General features: G+C 34.9%; 1 protein-coding gene across 3 annotated transcripts in view; it reads right to left on the bottom strand.

Annotated features, from left to right (window-relative positions):
- Positions 1–19548, bottom strand: part of IARS2 (isoleucyl-tRNA synthetase 2, mitochondrial) — a 40798-nt gene that overhangs the window by 5721 nt on the left and 15529 nt on the right. For all 3 annotated transcript variants that reach the window (XR_014054193.1, XR_014054194.1, XM_081491968.1), the window contains exons 12-19: positions 17967–18127; positions 7484–7586; positions 6387–6480; positions 4559–4667; positions 3291–3393; positions 2272–2397; positions 1516–1647; positions 613–719 (exon numbers count right to left, since the gene is read on the bottom strand). Coding sequence is in view for 1 of the 3 variants with exons in the window: in XM_081491968.1 (XP_081348094.1) it covers positions 613–719; positions 1516–1647; positions 2272–2397; positions 3291–3393; positions 4559–4667; positions 6387–6480; positions 7484–7586; positions 17967–18127 (935 nt within the window). In the remaining 2 variants the exon portion in view is untranslated. The remainder of the gene's footprint in view (positions 1–612; positions 720–1515; positions 1648–2271; positions 2398–3290; positions 3394–4558; positions 4668–6386; positions 6481–7483; positions 7587–17966; positions 18128–19548) is intronic.

Raw genomic sequence — 19548 nt, forward strand, 5'->3', positions numbered from 1 at the left:
TTGACCCTATCAGTACGTCAAGGGAAGGACTGGGATTTGCAATCCCAGTGGAAGGTCCCTGAGGTGCTGATGGGTAGGGCTGGCACTTCACACTGGCTGAGTTACTAGAGGATCACACCATTACCTGCATGAAGGAGCAAAACATGAAGACAGCAAGCAGCCTGCCTCTAAAAGGACATCACTGATGCTATATGATGCTATTATATTAATAATTACCTGACTATTTCTTCCCCCTCAAGGCCAGCAAACTCCTGAGAACAAGCACTGTGCTCATGACCTCACAGTCACAGCTACTACTTATTGAGCACTTGCTTTGTCAAACACAGCATTCAGTCTGCTACTTATATTGTATCTTTTCATTTCCACTTTCTGAGATAGGTATTATCATCATCATTTTACGCATAAAGAAACTGAGATTATAGGATAAGTTGCCTCAGTGCATCAAACTAGCAAGTAGCAGAGAGAAACTGCCCAATCAGACTTGACTCAAGAATCCAACTTCTTAATAATGGCCCAGGCCCCCCCACTGCTGGCCTCTGCTTTCCAACATTTGCCAAGAAGAGTAGACAGTCAAGCAGTTTGTTAAGCATTTCAATGTTCAGTCATACATACCTGTCTTTGATTATGCTGAAATAAAAGTTGGAGAGTTCTCTGGTATAAAATGCTTGTAACAGCCGAACAACCTTTCCAAAGTCATACTGTTTATATGAATCATTAATCTAGGGAACAAAACCAAAATAAATTTGGGATAGGCAAATAAAAATGCAAGTTGTCATGAGCAAAATATGTTCCTTTTCAAAATACATTTCAAAGGCAGACAAACACAAAACAGGAAAAATGCAAGAGCATTTAAGGATCTTCGAAATGTCATTTCTGGATATGAAAGGCTACCATCCTCAGAAAAAACAGAATAATTCACCCTGGACTCTACAAAAGAACAGGCATCAAATGAAAAGATCAAGTTTTAAGCGATGAAATGGCACTATTCTAAAACAGCAAAGGGTAAAAGTTACCAATGTTCCCTCATTTACGCCAGAAAAGTAAAACTGGGCAGAAATCTATATGAATGTCTCTGACTTAAATGGAAGCGATTCCAATTTTTGAGAAAACACAAATTATTTGTGTTTATATATGAGAGAGTATTTTACAAGACACGTAAGAATCATCATTTCAGTCACTGCTATACTTTTGAGATGTGTGTTTCTATACATCTGCAGACAAAAGTTCATCTCAACTTTATTCCTTCTTATACATGGAGCTGATTTTCAGAGGAAAATGTGGTCTGAGGAGAAGCCTGGCCTACTTTTGCCACCAGGCACTACTCTCGTCTTTTTTGAGAAACCAGAATTCTAAGACTTCATACCTAGTCAACCTAGGAACATGTGGAATTGATCAAGTATAACTTTCCTCAGTGCTTTAGTTACTGTTTCTAACAAAGTCGGTTCCACTCAACATGCAACCCAGATTTCAACACACAACTGGGCTACCTCCAAAAGCGTATTAATGCTCACTCACCTTGTTTGCCAAATCCTGCAGTAAGTGTAGCATGTACTGGTCTATGACATACATGCTGTTGACAGGGATGGAATCTGTTTCTGGGTTGAAACCAGCCACATTTCCCAAAAGAAAGCGGAGTGTATTCCTAAGCTATAAACATTGAGAAAAAAGAAATATGCAGTCAAAAAATATGAGTCCTTCAATTATTACTGAAGTTGTTTTATTTTTCTATAATTTTTGTCCAACTCATGTTACCTTCCTAATGGGATACTTTATTTTTATATCATTCCTTTTAAATAAGACTATTTAAGTGCCAAAAAATACCATCTCATTTCAAAAGCCCAGTTATAGAAACAACCATTGTAATTAATAAATAAAAACTGAGTTTTCTTTATATTTCTTTAAAATTTTAGGGCAAATCACCTGTCAGTGGCCCAGTCTGTTCATCAGTGTAGGTGAGAATGTTGTGTAGGTAAAAATAAATGGAATAAATGTGAATGGTCATTGAGCACACAGAAAGTATATTAACATTAGTATAATTACATATCATAATAAAATATAAAGAAGATAGTATATAAACATTTTAACATTACTACTTACATTTCTAAACAAATAAATTAACATACGATATTTTTTAAAGCTCACAATATGTGGAGAACTCATTTTCCATTCAGTTGTACAAGTGCCAACAAAATGTGCCTCATTATTTTAACAAGGACTCCATAAACTTTTCCTTCAGGAATAGTAAGGAACAGAAAGAGGAGTGATCCTGACCTTGCTAATGTCATCTCTGGCAGCATTCAGTAGAGATGGACTAATTGTGACTTCAGTGAAGACGTTGGACTCGGCAACCCACCAGCGAAGCACGTCAGCACCATAGGGGGGCTCTTTGCTGTGATCCTTTATCATTGAGGGGATAAAAAAACATACCAATAAATAAATAGCTTTTGATGACAATTTGGTGAACAGATGTTTTAGGTAAGACTCCTATTCTGAAATGCTTGAATACAGCATGAGCATAAAATATACCTGTACTGTAATGAAATAAGCTAACAATTTCAGAGATCAGGCTGCATCTAAAAAAACAACGGAACTGGAAAAAGGCAGAGTATGGCCTGCAGCCTGGTTCAATGTCTCCCCTGAGATATCTGTAAACAGCTACTACGGCAGGTGGGCAGTCACAGTACTGCTCAGGATGCCCTTGTGATGGGGGAGTGGACGGGGGTGGAGGGGGAGGGGTGCTTTCCCTCTCAAATGCCCAAGCTGCTCTGACCAACAGATGTGATCATGGTACTCTAGGAGGGCAGTTAAAAGTCAACAGGGTTATAGAACAGATAAGCAGTATCTTTTCTGAAAGCAACTCCAAAATAAAACAAATTACCAGCAGCCCCAGATTTGATATTCCTTAATGACTTGCTTTAAAGTGTATAATTTCCAAGAATGAAAGTTGCTGTCTCATTTTTTTTTCTTATACTGTTTCTATTTAACTATAAAACCATAGTTTATAAAGTTTTAAAGTTCAGACAATTAAAAAAGGGATAGCATGAACCTAACTGGAGATTCAGACCTGAAATAAGTCAAAAAAAGCCACAACAATCCCAATCCTTCACATTTTCAAAAAAGTCACACAAAATTTAAGAGTCTAGATTTAAAACATGGTAAGGCATTTGCTACTAGTATAAAAATCAGTTTTGTGGGGGTTTTTTTACATTGAAGTAACTATATTAAGGGTATGGCTGCCAAATTAAGAGCCTTAAAACAAAAATAAAATGAGTTTTTAGGGAACCACTTACTTGTCCTCCATTGATGACAACATCAGGATCAATGACATTCCCAAGAGACTTGGACATCTTTTCTCCCTTTTCTCCAAGGGTAAATCCATGAACAACCACTGTCCTAAGAAGACAAATCAGCTACTATACCAATAAACACAATTATGATGGACATTTTGAAGATGACTTATAGTTAAAAACAGTATCCTAGTTTGACACAAAAATAAAAAATTTTTCATGACAGATTATATACGAAAATTTTTCTTCAAAGTATAATTCTAAGCTGCTTTATTTATTCTGATTATTAAATACTAAGTTCTCTATACGCAGAAAATATATATATATATTTTTTTAAGTATTTATTTATTTGGCTGTACAGAGTCTCAGTTTTGAAGCCCAGGCTTAGTTGCTTCATGGCATGTGGGATCTTCCCAGACCAGGAATTGAACTGGTGTCCCTTGAATTGCAAGGCAGATTCTTAACCACTGGACCACCAGGGAAGCCCCCAGAAAATATTTTTATGCTTACATTCACTAAACAATTGTCTCCTGATCATCTATAATGTACTCATTTTGATCATTAAACTAACCAAGAAAAAGTATGTCTTAAAAAAAATTATCACCACAAAATTATCTTTGTTCAAAAAGGCAATTTGAGAGAAATATATCTACTGTTCCATCGACTTTTAAAAGCATGTTATACTAGAAACATAAACATGCCAACTACTCTGAGAAGAGTTTTCATTGTGAGATAGCAAAAATCTTAAGCCATTTAAGAATCCTTCTAAGTAGAACCTTTATCCACATATTTGAATAAGGAAAAGCTATTATCTGTAACTAAATAAGAACCCCCTAATTTTATAAAATTCACTAAAAAAATGTTCCAGTTCATTAGCAACTTGTGGAAATTACAAATATAAGGGTATCTGATCAAGACTGTCCTTAATCAAACTAGAATCTCCTCTCTACATCTATCCGTGTCAAGTCTACCATATTTAAAGGTCAAGCTCTCTGTGGGTTTCTCAACTACTCCGTCAATGCCGGTTTTACTTCTCCTGGGAGTTATGATCTGTAGCAGAGTGAAAGAACTTTTCTGTATTATTGTCTCCTTTGTGTGTTTTTTTTTTTCACTTCAAACTTATTTGTCTCATGAGACTGAAGACTGTAAACTAACTAAGGGCAGTGTTTTATCGTATACATATTAATCAGCACACATCATTTCACACTGGCAAGTACTCAGCAGAAATACTCACGGTGCGCTCACTTGTTTGGCTCGGGTGTGATACTTACTTAAAAGGTGACTTATTCCTTGCTGCCACACTTGTCAATAAAGAAGACTGAAACCAACCCCCAAGCTGGTCTTTTCCTTCCAAGTACAAATCTGCTCTTTGGTCAGTACCTCCAAAATAAATATGAAAACAAACAAAAAACAGAAATCTAAGTCAATTAAAGTTAATAAATGGAAATGAATACTTATTAAAATATTAAAAGTAATCATGTTACCTATTTCTTGTGTCATCCTCCACCCAATGGCCACACTACAGTCACCTCAGCTGTTACCTTCACTGTCAATTTATTAACCAAGATAAAGAAAATAAACTTTGCAGTATGATCTTCCAAACAACAGATAGCTAAAATATTATCTAAATTAGGAACTAATTCATAATGACTGTCAATTATCAGTATTTCCAGTTAAATCTTTTATGAAAATAAACTACTATTTTTATTAATTCAACAGTTATTTGCTGAGCATCTTATAACTTTATTGTTGTCATTTAATTCTCAGGGTAACTCTAGAAGGGAGTTTTTATAATCAATATTACCCCATCAAGGCTGAAGCAGCTAATGAACTTTGAAAAATACTTCAAAAGCACTATTTCATATATGGCATATGCTATTTTGAAATGCAGGATGTTACTCCAAACACAGTAGGAAATAACTCTTTTTCCTGTTTATAACACTACTTAACCTACCTACCAACCTTATGGAGTGTTATCTGCTTATATTTTCATTATAATTTAGGAAAACAAAGTGTCTAAACCGGCAATATTTTCTCTTGAGTACAATATGAGAAATATATGAAATAGCAACTGAACATTACTACATAAAAATCATATTATACTTATATTTGTTTATGAATTTTTATGTACACTTTAGCTATAAAACAGAATGAACATAAATTTATGTGTATTTTACTTCTCAAATTTCCTAGGTGGAAAGAAAGGCCCAAATAGTGGAACACATTTACCTGCTAGGAATCACACTAATGTCCTCTCAATAATGAGGCCTACTGCCAGAAGGATACCCTAAGTAAAACCTGACCACGATCCTGCTCAATCCCTTCAACAATGGTCAGCGGAGCATGCAAGCCGTTTTTACACATTCCTTTGCTCCAGAAAGGAAACCACCTCCTCCCTGTAACCTCCCTGTTACCTGTCTGTAACCTCTCAGTGAGGACATTTTACCTCTCACCTTTCAGTATCCTTGAAGGCATCTTCTCACATCTAAACGCACCCTTTGTGTGCCTGCTACTACTCCCTTCTAATCCGTGCCTAATCTCTCCTTCCTCTTTATCCACGGGGTCAAAAGGTTACCCTAACCATGAGCAAGTAGAAATCAGTCAGTTGTCTGTGGAGAGAGGGGAGAAGGCTGTAAGAAGGTAATAGAGTACCGAAGAATAAGAACGGAAAAGCAGGGTGCCTGAGTTCTAGCCTGACACTAAGCTGTGTGACCACCAACTAATGTGATTCTAATTCAATCTCATGTCCTCTTCTGAAAAATGATGGGATCAGGCTATTTCAGTGATTTCCACACTTGGTTCAACAGAACTCAGTACCTTGGGGCTGCCAAGGAGGTCAAAGAGAATGAGCTGACTGGGAGGAAGAAGAAAATTCCCACCTTTATTTATCTCATGTATTGTGATTCTATATAAAATGTCATAGAAGACACTGGATTAAATGATTTCCAGTGGCTCTTTCAGGTTTAAAATTATACTCTAGTAGGAGATATACTTCCAAATAAAGCAAAAAAAAAAAAAAGTTCTTGATTATAGATTTCTTCTGATAGCATTTATTTTCAAAACGGCCTGACAGGCAATAGACCTCTTGTTTTAGATTACCTGGAAGAACATTAGACCATGAAGTTCCACTATCAAACCAGATGTCCAAAATATCCTGACCTGGCATGTACTCCAAAGCATTGGGACCACCAACCTAATAAGATAATGTAAAAACATTTTAATTACACAAAGATCATGATACTTACAATTAATATCCAAAAAAAAGTCTTAAGAAGATGAAATATAACCATTAAATTCATATTGTACATTGACATTTCTTAATTATTTTGCCATTAGGGACAACTACTTCACTACTTCATCTTACATGTACAAGTGATTGTGGCTACCTACACATGTATTAATGAGCACCGAAGAATTGATGCTTTTGAACTGTGGTGTTGGAGAAGACTCTTGAGAGTCTCTTGGACTGCAAGGAGATCCAACCAGTCCATCCTAGAGGAGATGAGTCCTGAGTGTTCATTGGAAGGACTGATGTTGAAGCTGAAACTCCAATACTTCGGCCACCTCATGCAAAGAGTTGACTCATTGGAAAAGACTCTGATTCTGGGAAGGATTGGGGGTGGGAGGAGAATGGGACGACAGAGGATGAGATGGCTGGATGGCATCACCGACTCGATGGACATGAATTTGGGTAAACTCCGGGAGTTGGTGATGGACAGGGAGGCCTGGCGTGCTGCGATTCATGGGGTCGCAAAGAGTCGGACACGACTGAGCGACTGAACTGAACTGAAATTGTGTTCATTTTCTTGCAATTATCTTCCAGTTTGGATTTCTCCATGTGCGATGCCATCAGGTAACTTGAATTCATGTCCTATGAAGTCCCTGATGCACCAGTGTTAGGCACTGTTCTCCCACAGTCACAGGAGTCTACTCAGCCCACAGAGCGGTTACAATCAATCCTGGCCCCCAGGGAGACAGCAAATCCCCCTCAGCCTCTACTGCTCCCCTGAACACCCAGCTTCTCTTGTGAAATCAAAATGTCTACTCTCAAACTGCTCTGGCTCCTAGTTTATGATGACTAAACTCATGAACTTGATGTGATAATATCACTACTTTTTAACTCCCAGGAACCTCTCGTGTTGTCATTAAATCATGCAATACACACAAAGGCTGTTTAAGTACAAATGGAAATGTACCTGAGATAAGACTTCTTTTGGAAGAAGTTGCTCCGGAGGAAGAGTCCACCAGATATCACTGCCATGTTCTTCCACTAGTTTAATAATATGCTCGACGGTTTGGCTATTTTTAGGGGGACAAAGCAAAACTGTTCAATTAATTACTGTGGTTAATACCAAACATTTAAAAAATTAAAAAGTAGTGATATTTTTTTCCTATCTGCAGGGTATTTTTCCCAATATGCAGGACATTTCTTCCTATCTTCCTCCCAAACTTTAGTGGTATTATCTTCAATTATTTGATTACTTAGTTTCTATTGTCATCTTAAATTCAATATAAATGAAATCACATTGATCATAAGTAGCCCTTAAAAGAAAAAGGAAAAAAATGGTTTTTTTTAAACAGAGATATCTCCTGATACCTCTTTTTTGGTTACTAATTGCCCTGTTTCCATTTTCTATCCAAGTACCTATATTTAAAACCTGCTTTATCTACCTCCTCCAGTTTCTGCTCAAATTAAGCCAACACATTCTGTCAGTTCCACCTTGAAATGGTACTCAAATTTGTTCTTTGTTCAGATACTATATTAGTCCAACCTCTCTGCCTCCTACCAGACTGGTGCAATGGTCTGACTTTTCCCCTATTCTCATTCCTTTACATGACACATGTAATTTAATTTATATGATACATCTCTGCATTCCTAAAACTGCTTTTATCACACCAATCCTGTCTCAGAAACTTCCAGTGCCCCCTCACTGCTTACAGGACTGAATCCAAATTCACCTGCATAAGAGGCCATGCTGTACCAGAGCACGGGTACTGGTAACAGATATCCGGGCTTATCGCCCAGCTGCTACTTTTTAATACATGACACACACAAGTAATAAAACTTCCCTAAGTTTTGACTGTCCCTTCTATTAAGACGAATAGTACAATTTTTATTCAAAAACATTTACTGAGTACTCCAATATCTTGGTCACTGTTCGAGGCACTAGAGTTACAGCAGTTAACAAGGCAGATAAGATTCCTACCGGAGTGGAACTTGCATTTTAGTGATCCTGGATACTTTTGTCAGGATGACTGCAAACTAAATGAGATGATCCAGTAAAACTCAGTGCATGCCTAACACACAAAAGAAAGCCAATAAATGTGTATCAAATGAATACTGAAACTGATCATATCTTTGGGAAGATAAAGATACACAGTTATAAATCATTTGAAAATTAAACTCAGGGAAAATTTTACACTAAATTTTCTCACAGGAATAATACACTTTTATTATCACAGCTTTATGGGCATTACAGCTTCCCCTAGCTGCTTTCCACCAAGTCACAGAATACAGTGGTCAAGAAAATGGAGCCTGTGTGGAGAAAATGGAACCCTTCTACACTGTTGGTAGGAATGTAAACTGGTGAAGCCACTATGGAAACAGTGTGAAGAGTCCTCAAAAAACTAAAAATAGAGCTGCCATATAATCCTACAATCCCACTCCTGGGTACATATCCAGAGAAAACTATAATTTGAAAAGATACATGTACCCTTATGTTCACAGAGCAATATTTACAACAGCCAAGACATGAAAGCAACCTAAATATACATCAATAGATGAACAGATAGAGAAAATGTGGTACATACACACACACACACGGAATATTACTCAGCCATAAAAAAAGAACAAAATAATGCCATTTTGCTTCAACATGGATGAACCTAGAAGTTATCATACTAAGTGAAGTCAGACAGAGAAAGACAAATACTATATGATACTACTAATACATGGAATCTAAAATATGACGCAAGTGAAGTTATCCATGAAACAGAAAGAGACTCACAGACACAGAGAATAGACTTGTGGTTGCCAAAGAGGGAAGTGTGGATAGATTAGGAGTTTGGGATTAGTAGACACAAACTATTATATATAGAAAGGGTAAACAACAAGGTCCTACTGTATAGCACAGGGAACCATATTCAAAGTCCTGTGAAAAACTATAATGGAAAAGAATATGAAATAAAATGTGTGTGTGTATATACATATATATACACACACACAACTGAATCACTTTGCTATATAGTAGAAATTAACACAACATTGTAAATCAACTATACTTCAATAAAATAAATTTTACAAAAAGAACATGGACCCCAGAGCCAGAGAACTTTCATTTAATTCCTGACCCCTATCACTCACTAGCTATGTGACCCTGGGCAAAGCACTCAATATTCTGTACCTTAGTTTGCAAAAATGCAAACAATAAAGTATCATTAAGAGAGCTATTATGGATATTAATTGAGCTTATATGTAAAATGCCTAGAACAGTGTCTGGCACATATTAATGAGCATTATGTAAGCACTATCTATTATTTAAACTGATTCTTGGAAGTCAGGAAACTTTACACAGTTAATTTTGTTAACCAATTACCAAAACACATATCATACACATGTGTATTAATATTTAAAGATTAAAGTACGTATACTAAAGCCAACTTTTGAATTATCCTCCTTTCTACCACACTCCATTAACACAAGTAACTAAGAATGCAGGTCCACAAGAGCTGGTAGAGATGGAAGGAGGAGTGGATAGAAAAAACTTCTATGTTCCTGACCTAGATCTACTTGTTATTAATCATGACCACGTATTATGAATCACTAAATCTCTCTAGGTTGATAATTCAGATTAAATGAAGTGTTTATGAAAAATTGCTGTGGAGGCAAAAACCAAATGGGTGTTATAAATTAAATATCCTCTACAAATTGAAAACCAAAATACTTAAGTTGGTTATACTTCAAAGACTGAAAAAGTATGATGCTACCACATTTATTCTGAAGAACTTATAAATCATAAGAATGTGTAAATGGGCACAAGTCCATATTTCTAATACAGTCACACATTTCATATGGACTTTAACAGTAAAGATAAACTTTTTGTGACATGAGACCATAAAAACTTTGTGCAATAACTACCTAGTTATATGACAATATTTAGTTACATATTACTATTTTATATAGTTTGCACAGAACACTGTATCAGTTAAGAAAATTGAATATACTATAATAGAAAATCTGAATAAACCTAATGCTATTACTCTTAGAACAAAAAAGAGATACTATCAAAGGATTCTCCAGGCAAGAATACTGGAGTGGGTTGCCATAATGTTAGGATTTTATTACTCAAAATAGTTTTTGTGTGTATACAACAAGTTGTGTGTGTGTGTGTATGTATATATATATATATATACATACACACACACATATATTTATGCGTATACCTTTATTAATAAAAGGACTTTATAAGACCTCTCTAATTGGATTCATTAAAAAACGGCTACAGTGACAGATAAACTGTTCTGTGCCTTGGGGTTCCTTAAATCCTGGGCCTAATAAGCAAGCAACACAATTAAAAGCCAGGCCTTGAAACTGTGTCTCCCAAATCATGGCTCAATTCTGCTTTACTTCTCCTTTCAGTCTTTCTGGGCTTCCCTAGTGGCTCAAAGGGTAAAGAATCTGCCTGCAATGAGGGAAACCTGTGTTCAATCCCTGGGTTGGGAAGATCCCCTAGAGAAGGGAACGGCTTACCCACTCCAGTATTCTGGCCTGGAGAATTCCATGGACAGAGGAGCCTGATGGGCTACAGTTCATGGGGTCGCAAAGAGTCAGACATGACTGAGTGACTTTCACTTTCAGCCTTTCTAACTCTTTTATGAAGACAACACTGTACCTGTGAACTCATACTCCCCTTCTCTGGGGTTTGCTGAGCAAAGGCAAAAAGACCCTCACTACCCATGCAGGATGAAGGCATGAACCAGAGACAAGTCAAGGCAGTAGGAAGTCTCCAGAGACCAGTGCGCTGACAGAGCAAGCACCAAGTCCAAAGACCAGAGTCTACCTGCGACTTACTAGATACTGACAGGAATACATCATGTTATTCTTCTGAGCTTCAGCTTCTATGAATATTGGGAAATGCTGGGAGAAGGAAGACTATCTGAAAATTTTTATTTTTTGTTTTCTTTTGAACTTTCTTTTGAGCTTTTTATTTTGTATTGGGATATAGCCAATTAACAATGCTATGATAGTTTCAGGTGAACAACGAAGGGACTCAGCCACATATATACGTGTATCCATTCTCCCCCAAACTCCCCTCCTATCCAGGCTGCCACATTACCTTGAGCAGAGTGCCATGTGCTACACGGCAGGTCCATGTTGGTTATCCATTTTAAATACAGCAGTGTGTACATATTCATCTCAAACTCCCTAACTACCCCTTCCTACTGGTAACCATAAACTCATTTTCTAAGTCTGTGAGTCTGTTTTGTAAGTTCATTTGTATCATTTCTTTTTAGATTCCACATATAAGGGATGCCATGTGATATTTCTCCTTCTCTGTCTGACTTACTTCACTCAGCAGGATAATTTCTAGGTCCATCCATGTTGCTCTAAATGCCACTATTTCATTCTTTCTAACGGCTGAATAATATTCCATTCTACATATGTACCACATCTTCTTTATCTATTTCTCTATCAATGAACACAGGTTGCTTCCACATCTTGGCTAGAAAATTTTTATTCTTAAAAAAGAAAAAAATCCTAATATTTTAGTCTCCTTATAACTGTAGATGATACTTATATATCTGTTTCAGAATGCCTAATTCAACTATAATGAAATTATTTTTTATATTGCTAAATCACAGATAAATTCAATCAAGTTTCATAATTATATTTTAATTATTACTTAACTATATTCAAGTATCTTAAGACAGTCTGTAATGAAAAACATCCAAAAGCAAATAAAGACTTCAATTTTGCAGCTGACATGTTATTGAGGTAACTATTATTATAGAATCCCACTAAGTTTAGTCAAGCACTTTAAGCCTAACTAAAGTTGAAGTTTTAATTGCTACATTTTCTTATAAAGATATAGGTGGTTCACTTACATATACAAAATAATGGTCCAATATAAGAAGTTTAGTATTGTATTATGTAAACCTTATTTGCAAATATACTTTTTAACTCATAAAAGTCCCTTATTTCACTGACAAGGAAAGTTTTGTTTTTTCTTTCAGTTTATGTAACAATACTTACTAAAAACGACATAACCACACAACGTTATCTACATCAATGAAAATAACCCTGTAGTAGCTTTTAAAAATCTAATTTCAAAAAGACTGTCATAAAATACATACTACTAAGAACATTACTATTTTGTGTTCTTCCCAACATACACAGATGAACAAAAAAAAAAAGTTTTTTCCAGTGCATTGAAAACAAATACAAAGCATTTTAAAGAGGGGAAAGAAGAAGCTCTGCCATATTAATAGACCAAGTCTTACTAATATTTAGAACAAGACTTGCTTCCTTCCTTTTTATCATGAAATATAAAAATATGATGTACTAAATGTACCTTAACAGGCATTTTCTTCTGCATTTTAGCTCTATTTTGAGATCTTAGACAACCATATTACATATGTTTTTAAGGGAAAATAAAGACAACTCTGAATTAGAGTGGAAAAGCTGAACAAAATTTATAACAAATAAAGTAGACTTCAAAGATAAAAAACATTCTCATAATCCAAACAAATCAAAATTTAAGTGCATGGAATTGATATAACAAAGTGAGAACTTTCTCCTGACCTATATACTCTGGTGGTTTGAATGTCCCAAAAAAGTTGTGGCAGTTTTAAAAATGAAATTTGCAATAAAAATAAACAAGCACGTACAACTTTTACACTTGAAATGACTACAGTGGATTGCAAAATAAAGATCAATTCAATATTCAAACAAAATCTGAAAAGATAATTTGGGTAAGAAATATAAGTAAATGCTGTACAAGCGCTCAAAAAGTACTCATTATAGCACTGTAACAAAAACTTATTAACAGCCAAATGTTGAGATGGGCTACATTTATTTGATTTTCATACAGAGGGAGTCAGGCAACCATTAAGAGCTAAGCTATTTAGGGTGCTTGGATCAAAATATGATTCTCATTTTTAACTTCCCCCGCTGATAAGCTCAGATTTTAGTAATTATTCAGGGGTTTCCTAAGGAATGTAAGGGCCTTCCCAGGTGGCTCAGATGGTAAAGTGTCTGCCTGCAATGACGGAGACCGGGTTCGATCCCTGGGTCGGGAAAATCCCCTGGAGAAGGAAATGGCAACCCACTCCAGTACTCTTGCCTGGAAAATTCCATGGATGGAGGGCCTGGTAGGCAGTCCATAGGGTCGCAAAGAGTCGGACACAACTGAGCAACTTCACTTTTCACTTTCAAGAAATGTAAGGAAGATAAAATTCTAATTTCAAAACTGAAATTAAATGAGAATAATCTGATGAGGAATTTGGGATAGCTCTACAAAGATGAGACTATAATATGATGCTCTAGACTTATTTTCCTGTAGCTATTTTACTATATTAAACAATCCATCAAAACCGTAAAAAAAAAAAAAAAAGAGCTACCATTTTTAATTGCTACCTATTAATTTTTAATGGCTACCTATTAATTTTTAATGGCTACCTATTAATTCCTCCAAAATTGACTTTATTTCTTTTTCATATCATGTTTCTTCATAAACAATTGTATTAGACATCCCTACATTTATCTATCTATCTATCCACCTATCTACCTCTATATATATATATACACACACAAGAGATGTTAGTATACAAGAGATGTTAGTCCTTTTGTTTCCTTAGGATAAATACTTGGAAATGTAACTTTTTATTACAAAATTGAGATTGTGCTTTAAAGTTTTAAATCAATTTCTAATGATATTATATATTCTTCTGAAAAATAGAACATAAGAAGTAGTCGAAATTTGTCTTTTGAAATATAAGTAATCCCCTCTTTGTCAATAAAATGCTATACTTAACATAAACACACAGTTAACTTATAACCTAAAGATCACTATAAATTACTGTTAATAAAAGTGGGTGAAACCACTTATCACTGCATAATCTCTATGCTTCCATCTTAATGCTGCATTTCATAAAGCAATAAGTCCATCATAAAACTTTGTACTTTACGCAATGGCCTTATCTAAATACATGTATTATGTGTCCTTCCTGGGTTTCAATCTGTGAAAATGCACTAGGTAGAACCAGCCACTGTAACATCAACCAATCATTCTGAACTTCGATATCAACTGGGCTGAAGTTTATTTAGCGTGTTACTAGAAATCAAACAGCATTAAGATTATAAGGTAATGAAGAAACTGCTGCTGTCATTTCAGTTCCCTGTGTTTTGTCTTTATAAAAGCAAAAATGCTAAGGACTATAATATTTTTTTCTTCTGGAAGTCACTGGAATTAAGAATGAGGTAAGAGGCTAAATGTTTCATATTTATTTACTACATTTAATTCTAGAAATTTGGGGGGGTCTGTTTTTAATTCAATCCTATATTTTGAAGATGACAGGAAACAATTTTGGAGAAATTTCTATTTGATGAATATGATCGAACTTTTTCACGAATAAGTCATTAACATGAGCAAAAATTTGAGGTAGCTAAATCTAACACTCAAATTTGAAATTCCTTGCATGTTTCTAAAGAAATTTCTCACAATTTCTAGAAATCAGGGGCTAAGTTTCCTAAATGCATGTTAACTATTGCTTTAACACTTAAATGTTCTTAAATGAAAGAAATTTAATAACTTCTTTTCCTTCCTAGTTTCTATATTTTATCTTTATTATTCTAAAGAGTAATTGTCTTTACTAATTAGTAACAGATTTCCACCTAAATTATAAAGATGTTACATCACAGATTAAAATAAATGATCAATGATATTAAAGTCAAAAGTGGAATTATTTCTTGAGAAAATACAAATATGAATATAAAGTACAAATGAGAACATTAATTCAAATTAAAAATTAAACAGCAAAGTTTCATATCTACCAGTCTCTCAACTTCTGTAGAAATGAATAAATCAAGATTTTCTTCTGTGAAACTACTTAAGAGATAATTTATACTTTCATCCTGCAAAGCGGAGAGAACCTTCTGATGTTCTTAATGGTGTCATCGATTGTAACAGCAACTCCATGTGGACTGTGCACCAATTTCCAGTGGAGATGCTGTTACTTTTGACGGCTGCCAACTCACTGCCATGTAAAGGCATATTCAAGGAAGACCAAAAAAATCATGGTCAACTGATTCTCATTGATTCAGGAAAAAAACACAGACATCCTTTCATGCAGTCTTTAAAAATTGACAAATAATTAAGAATTAACATTCATTAAAAAAAAAAAATCAACTGTTATGTCACTTAAAGGACCAAAAATGGAAGAGGATTAGAGTTATTATTCAGAAATGGTGTACAGGAAAATGACCTATGAATTGACAGACAATGTGACTAAGTCTGTCTGTCATTTCTGTAGGCCAATATTCTGTATACCTCTGCGACTTCAAAATCAGAAATCAACTATACCACGCAAGCAACACAACGGTCAATGCAGAGAAGAGAATCTGTTACTCACCATGTAAACATAATGACTGTAAATAAAACACAAATTATACCTAAAGAAAACCTGCTTGTTTTTTCTGCCAAAGCTCACATTTATTTCACCTACGTCATTGACCAATTGACCTATGTACCCTTGTATTGTAGTGATTAAACAATGGTCAAATAAACCAGCTTGCTCTACTTACTAATATGTACAATTGGTACACTTCAATCACTTCAAGGAAACTCCCTAAAAATCTTGCTCTCTAAATGCAGAAAAGAATGAGGAACAATCACAGTGTTCTTATAAACATTTCCTTGAAGGAAAACTCTCTGGTAAGGAATTTAAGCAATACTTGTGTAAATTTATCTCAACTTTAATTCTCAGAAGGGGAAATAAGATAACAGTTTTTATGTGATCAAGCTCTAAGTTTTAAAAATATAAGCAACAATATTTAGGTCAAAGAGTCTTAGCTCCAAATTGTAATAATATTGCAATAACCTTACAATCACTTCCTGATCTCTAACTTCTGGCTTCTTTTCCTAAAACATACTCTTACTCCTCACTCCTACTTAAAACTTTAAACTCCTTCGCCTGGTACTCAAGACTCACTTCAATTTGCCCCAGTCAGGCTTTCTTTATCTCTGCTCCCCTCACACACGCCCTGCAGTCCCATCACAGCTCCTATATACATACATGCTGTTTTCGCTACTCTGGGTCCTCAGTTTCTAATACCACTACTTGAAAAGTACTTTCCCCCATTTCCTGCCCAATTCTCAAGGCCTTTCTCAAATGCCATATCCTCTACAAAGGAAGCAAACGAGCTATTTTGGGTTCAAAGCAAATTCTTTAGTTCTCTCTGAGCCATGTTGCCAGAAGGTGTCAGGTTATTCATGAAGCAGTGATACAAGAATGTTTCAAAGTGAAAAGGAACCTTCACAGCAAGGATACTCAGAACTACCTAATATGCAGCTAAAGGTAATTTAAAACAAAACACTGGGATTGATGATTTAAAAAAAAACTAAAATATATATATTCACAAAAGTACCACCTACAGCATACTAATAATGTAGACAATGAAAAGCACAATCTTTTTACAAAAATGATGTTGAAGCCCAAGGCAGGACATATTCCCTCTGTTGTCTCCTGAATTCTCTATTACTTGCTGCCTCCATGCCCTCGAAATCCTCACTGGATTCTCAAATGTTTAAATGTGAAAATAACTACCCAAAATGTAGTCAAACTCATTGCTCATATTACAGAATAACTTAGTAAAAAAAATCTGAAACAAAATTACTTTCAAAAAAATGAAAACTCAGGATATATTCCAAAAAGAAATGATTAATATGCCCCTTTCCACATGTCTTAATAACAGAAACAATGCTGAAAGCCATCCTAATTTACCAGAAGATAAATTAGCTAGATTATTACCACAATAAGAGCAGGGACCCTGTCAGTCTTGTTTACTGTCTCAAAAAAGGGTGTAGTGTATGATTGGCAAAAAAAAAACAACTTCTTTTTACCGTATAAGCTTTTCTATTCTGAATTGTTTACTAGGTTTATGTATTATCATTCCAAATTTTAAAAAAAATTAAGCACAAAAAGAAGAAATAACTAGTGCATTCAACTATATTATAGTTTCTTAAATTTTAAATTATCTCTACAATTACCTAACACCATTTCTACTGAGAGTGAAAGTAGACTGACTCAAAGTGAAAGACTGACACTGATTCCTAAATCAAAATCACATACCGGGTCACTCAATCTGCTCACTTTGGGTTCCTGACATCTTACTCCGACACAGTGCTAGGCAAACAGTCAGGAATAATGAATTCTCAAAGAAAAAAAGTCAATGCTTTTACTTCTGAGTATCAATACTGAAAATAATCCAGTATTTGTTAAAACTTCACCCATTTGAAAGGATCTTTTTGAAATTTATATTTTACTCCCCCCCAAAAAATAGTTATTTTAGACTATTTTATTTAACTTATATCAAGAGTTTTCCATAGTCCACCATTTTTCCATTTTTGAAGAAAATACAACTCACTTTAAAATGCTGAAAAAATTTTGAAAGAGTTCTACCTGTTGATCAAGACTTCATCTTTTGTCTTATGATGAAACACAGGAATTGGAACACCCCAAACTCTTTGCCTTGATATGCACCAGTATGGCCGCCTATCCATCATTTCAACCATGGCATTCAATGCTGATCCAGGAATAAATTTCACTTTTTTCAACAATTCCTGCAATCGATTCACAAACCAAGTTCAGTGAGAGAAAGCAGAACAAATTTTCTAGAACTCCCATTCTTTACCTTGATACAGTTCCTTATTTTGGAATTTTATAGGCATTTACATGCTCCCTCTCCCTGCCAAAGAGAAACTAATCTAAAAAACCATAGATTTCAGAGCAAACAAGGCGATAGTAAAACAGGGCCACAAAGGATCCAATAAATAACATCTAGAGCAGACTTCACCTTTGAAGGAAGTGAGAAGCAAGATTTATACTAATTTCCAAGCACTCCTAGTTCAAAACTGGTAATAACAGGTTTAGTAGAGGTACTACAAGTTATTAAACTTCAGTTAAACTCAATTCAAACTTGATTTCCAGGATTCTTTTTTAAATGTTTAAGAAATAAGCTCTTATCTTAGGTTGACAAATAAGGATATTGAAATATAACCTAATTTTACATAGTATGGTTTACAACATAGAAAACACTTTCTCAAAATAAGTTACTTATTTACTTACTGTCTCAAGAACTCTCCTTCCCTCCACCTCCCCCCAAAAAAGCTGCAAACTGCTAGCATTTGATTTCATTTATCAGTTACCAAGAAAAGAATTGTATAGCAAAATGTTTAAAAATATCCATAAGTGAAAACATGATAAACTTCATTTCAAAAAGTCTCAACAAAGAAGTCTCTCTATTCATTAAGAAAAGAATTTTTATATTTTCAGAGCATGATTAAACAGCTTCTTTGCTTATCTGACCAGAAACCACCTCCCCAAAGCCTTTGTAGCACCACCTACAGGTAGAATGGCAATAATTGCAATTTATTTTGACTAAAATTTGAAGAAATGTGGATACTGACTGGATATTTGATTTAGTTAAGGAATAATTATTATTTTTTAAGATGGTAATAAAGGCATGAAAATTATGTTTTCATTTTAAATGTCATATGTATATGATGAAATATTTATGGAAAACATAATACCTAAAAGTTGCTTTAAAATAATCCAATGGGTAGGAAGTGTAAATAACGAGTAGGGATGTAGATAAAAATAAAATAGGCAAAAAGTTGATTATTTTTGAAGTTGGGTGATGGAAACACGGCAGTATATTATTTTCTCTATTTCTGCAAAGAGTAACTAAAACTTTTCCATAAAGAATTTAAGAAAACAAACTTGTCTTCAGCGTATTGCATTAGCATCAGACTCAGATGTTCTGCAACAAAAATCTGTGCAGAGCTGAAAGTCACAAACTACATTTACAGGTAAGAAAAACAGGCTTTAGAGAAATATAAAAAAACAGAACAAAACAAAGAAACAGTCCACAGCACAGCTCTCCAATCTGCATGAATGTAGGAAGTATAAACTGCCTCCATAGCTTTGGCAAGCGCCCCAAACTGGCCAGCCCAACAAATGAACCAACTAATAATATTAATGT

Source organism: Giraffa tippelskirchi, chromosome 5, assembly GCF_054371585.1.
Source record: "Giraffa tippelskirchi isolate mGirTip1 chromosome 5, T2T-mGirTip1v1.2.pri, whole genome shotgun sequence".
Lineage (NCBI taxonomy): Eukaryota > Metazoa > Chordata > Mammalia > Artiodactyla > Giraffidae > Giraffa > Giraffa tippelskirchi.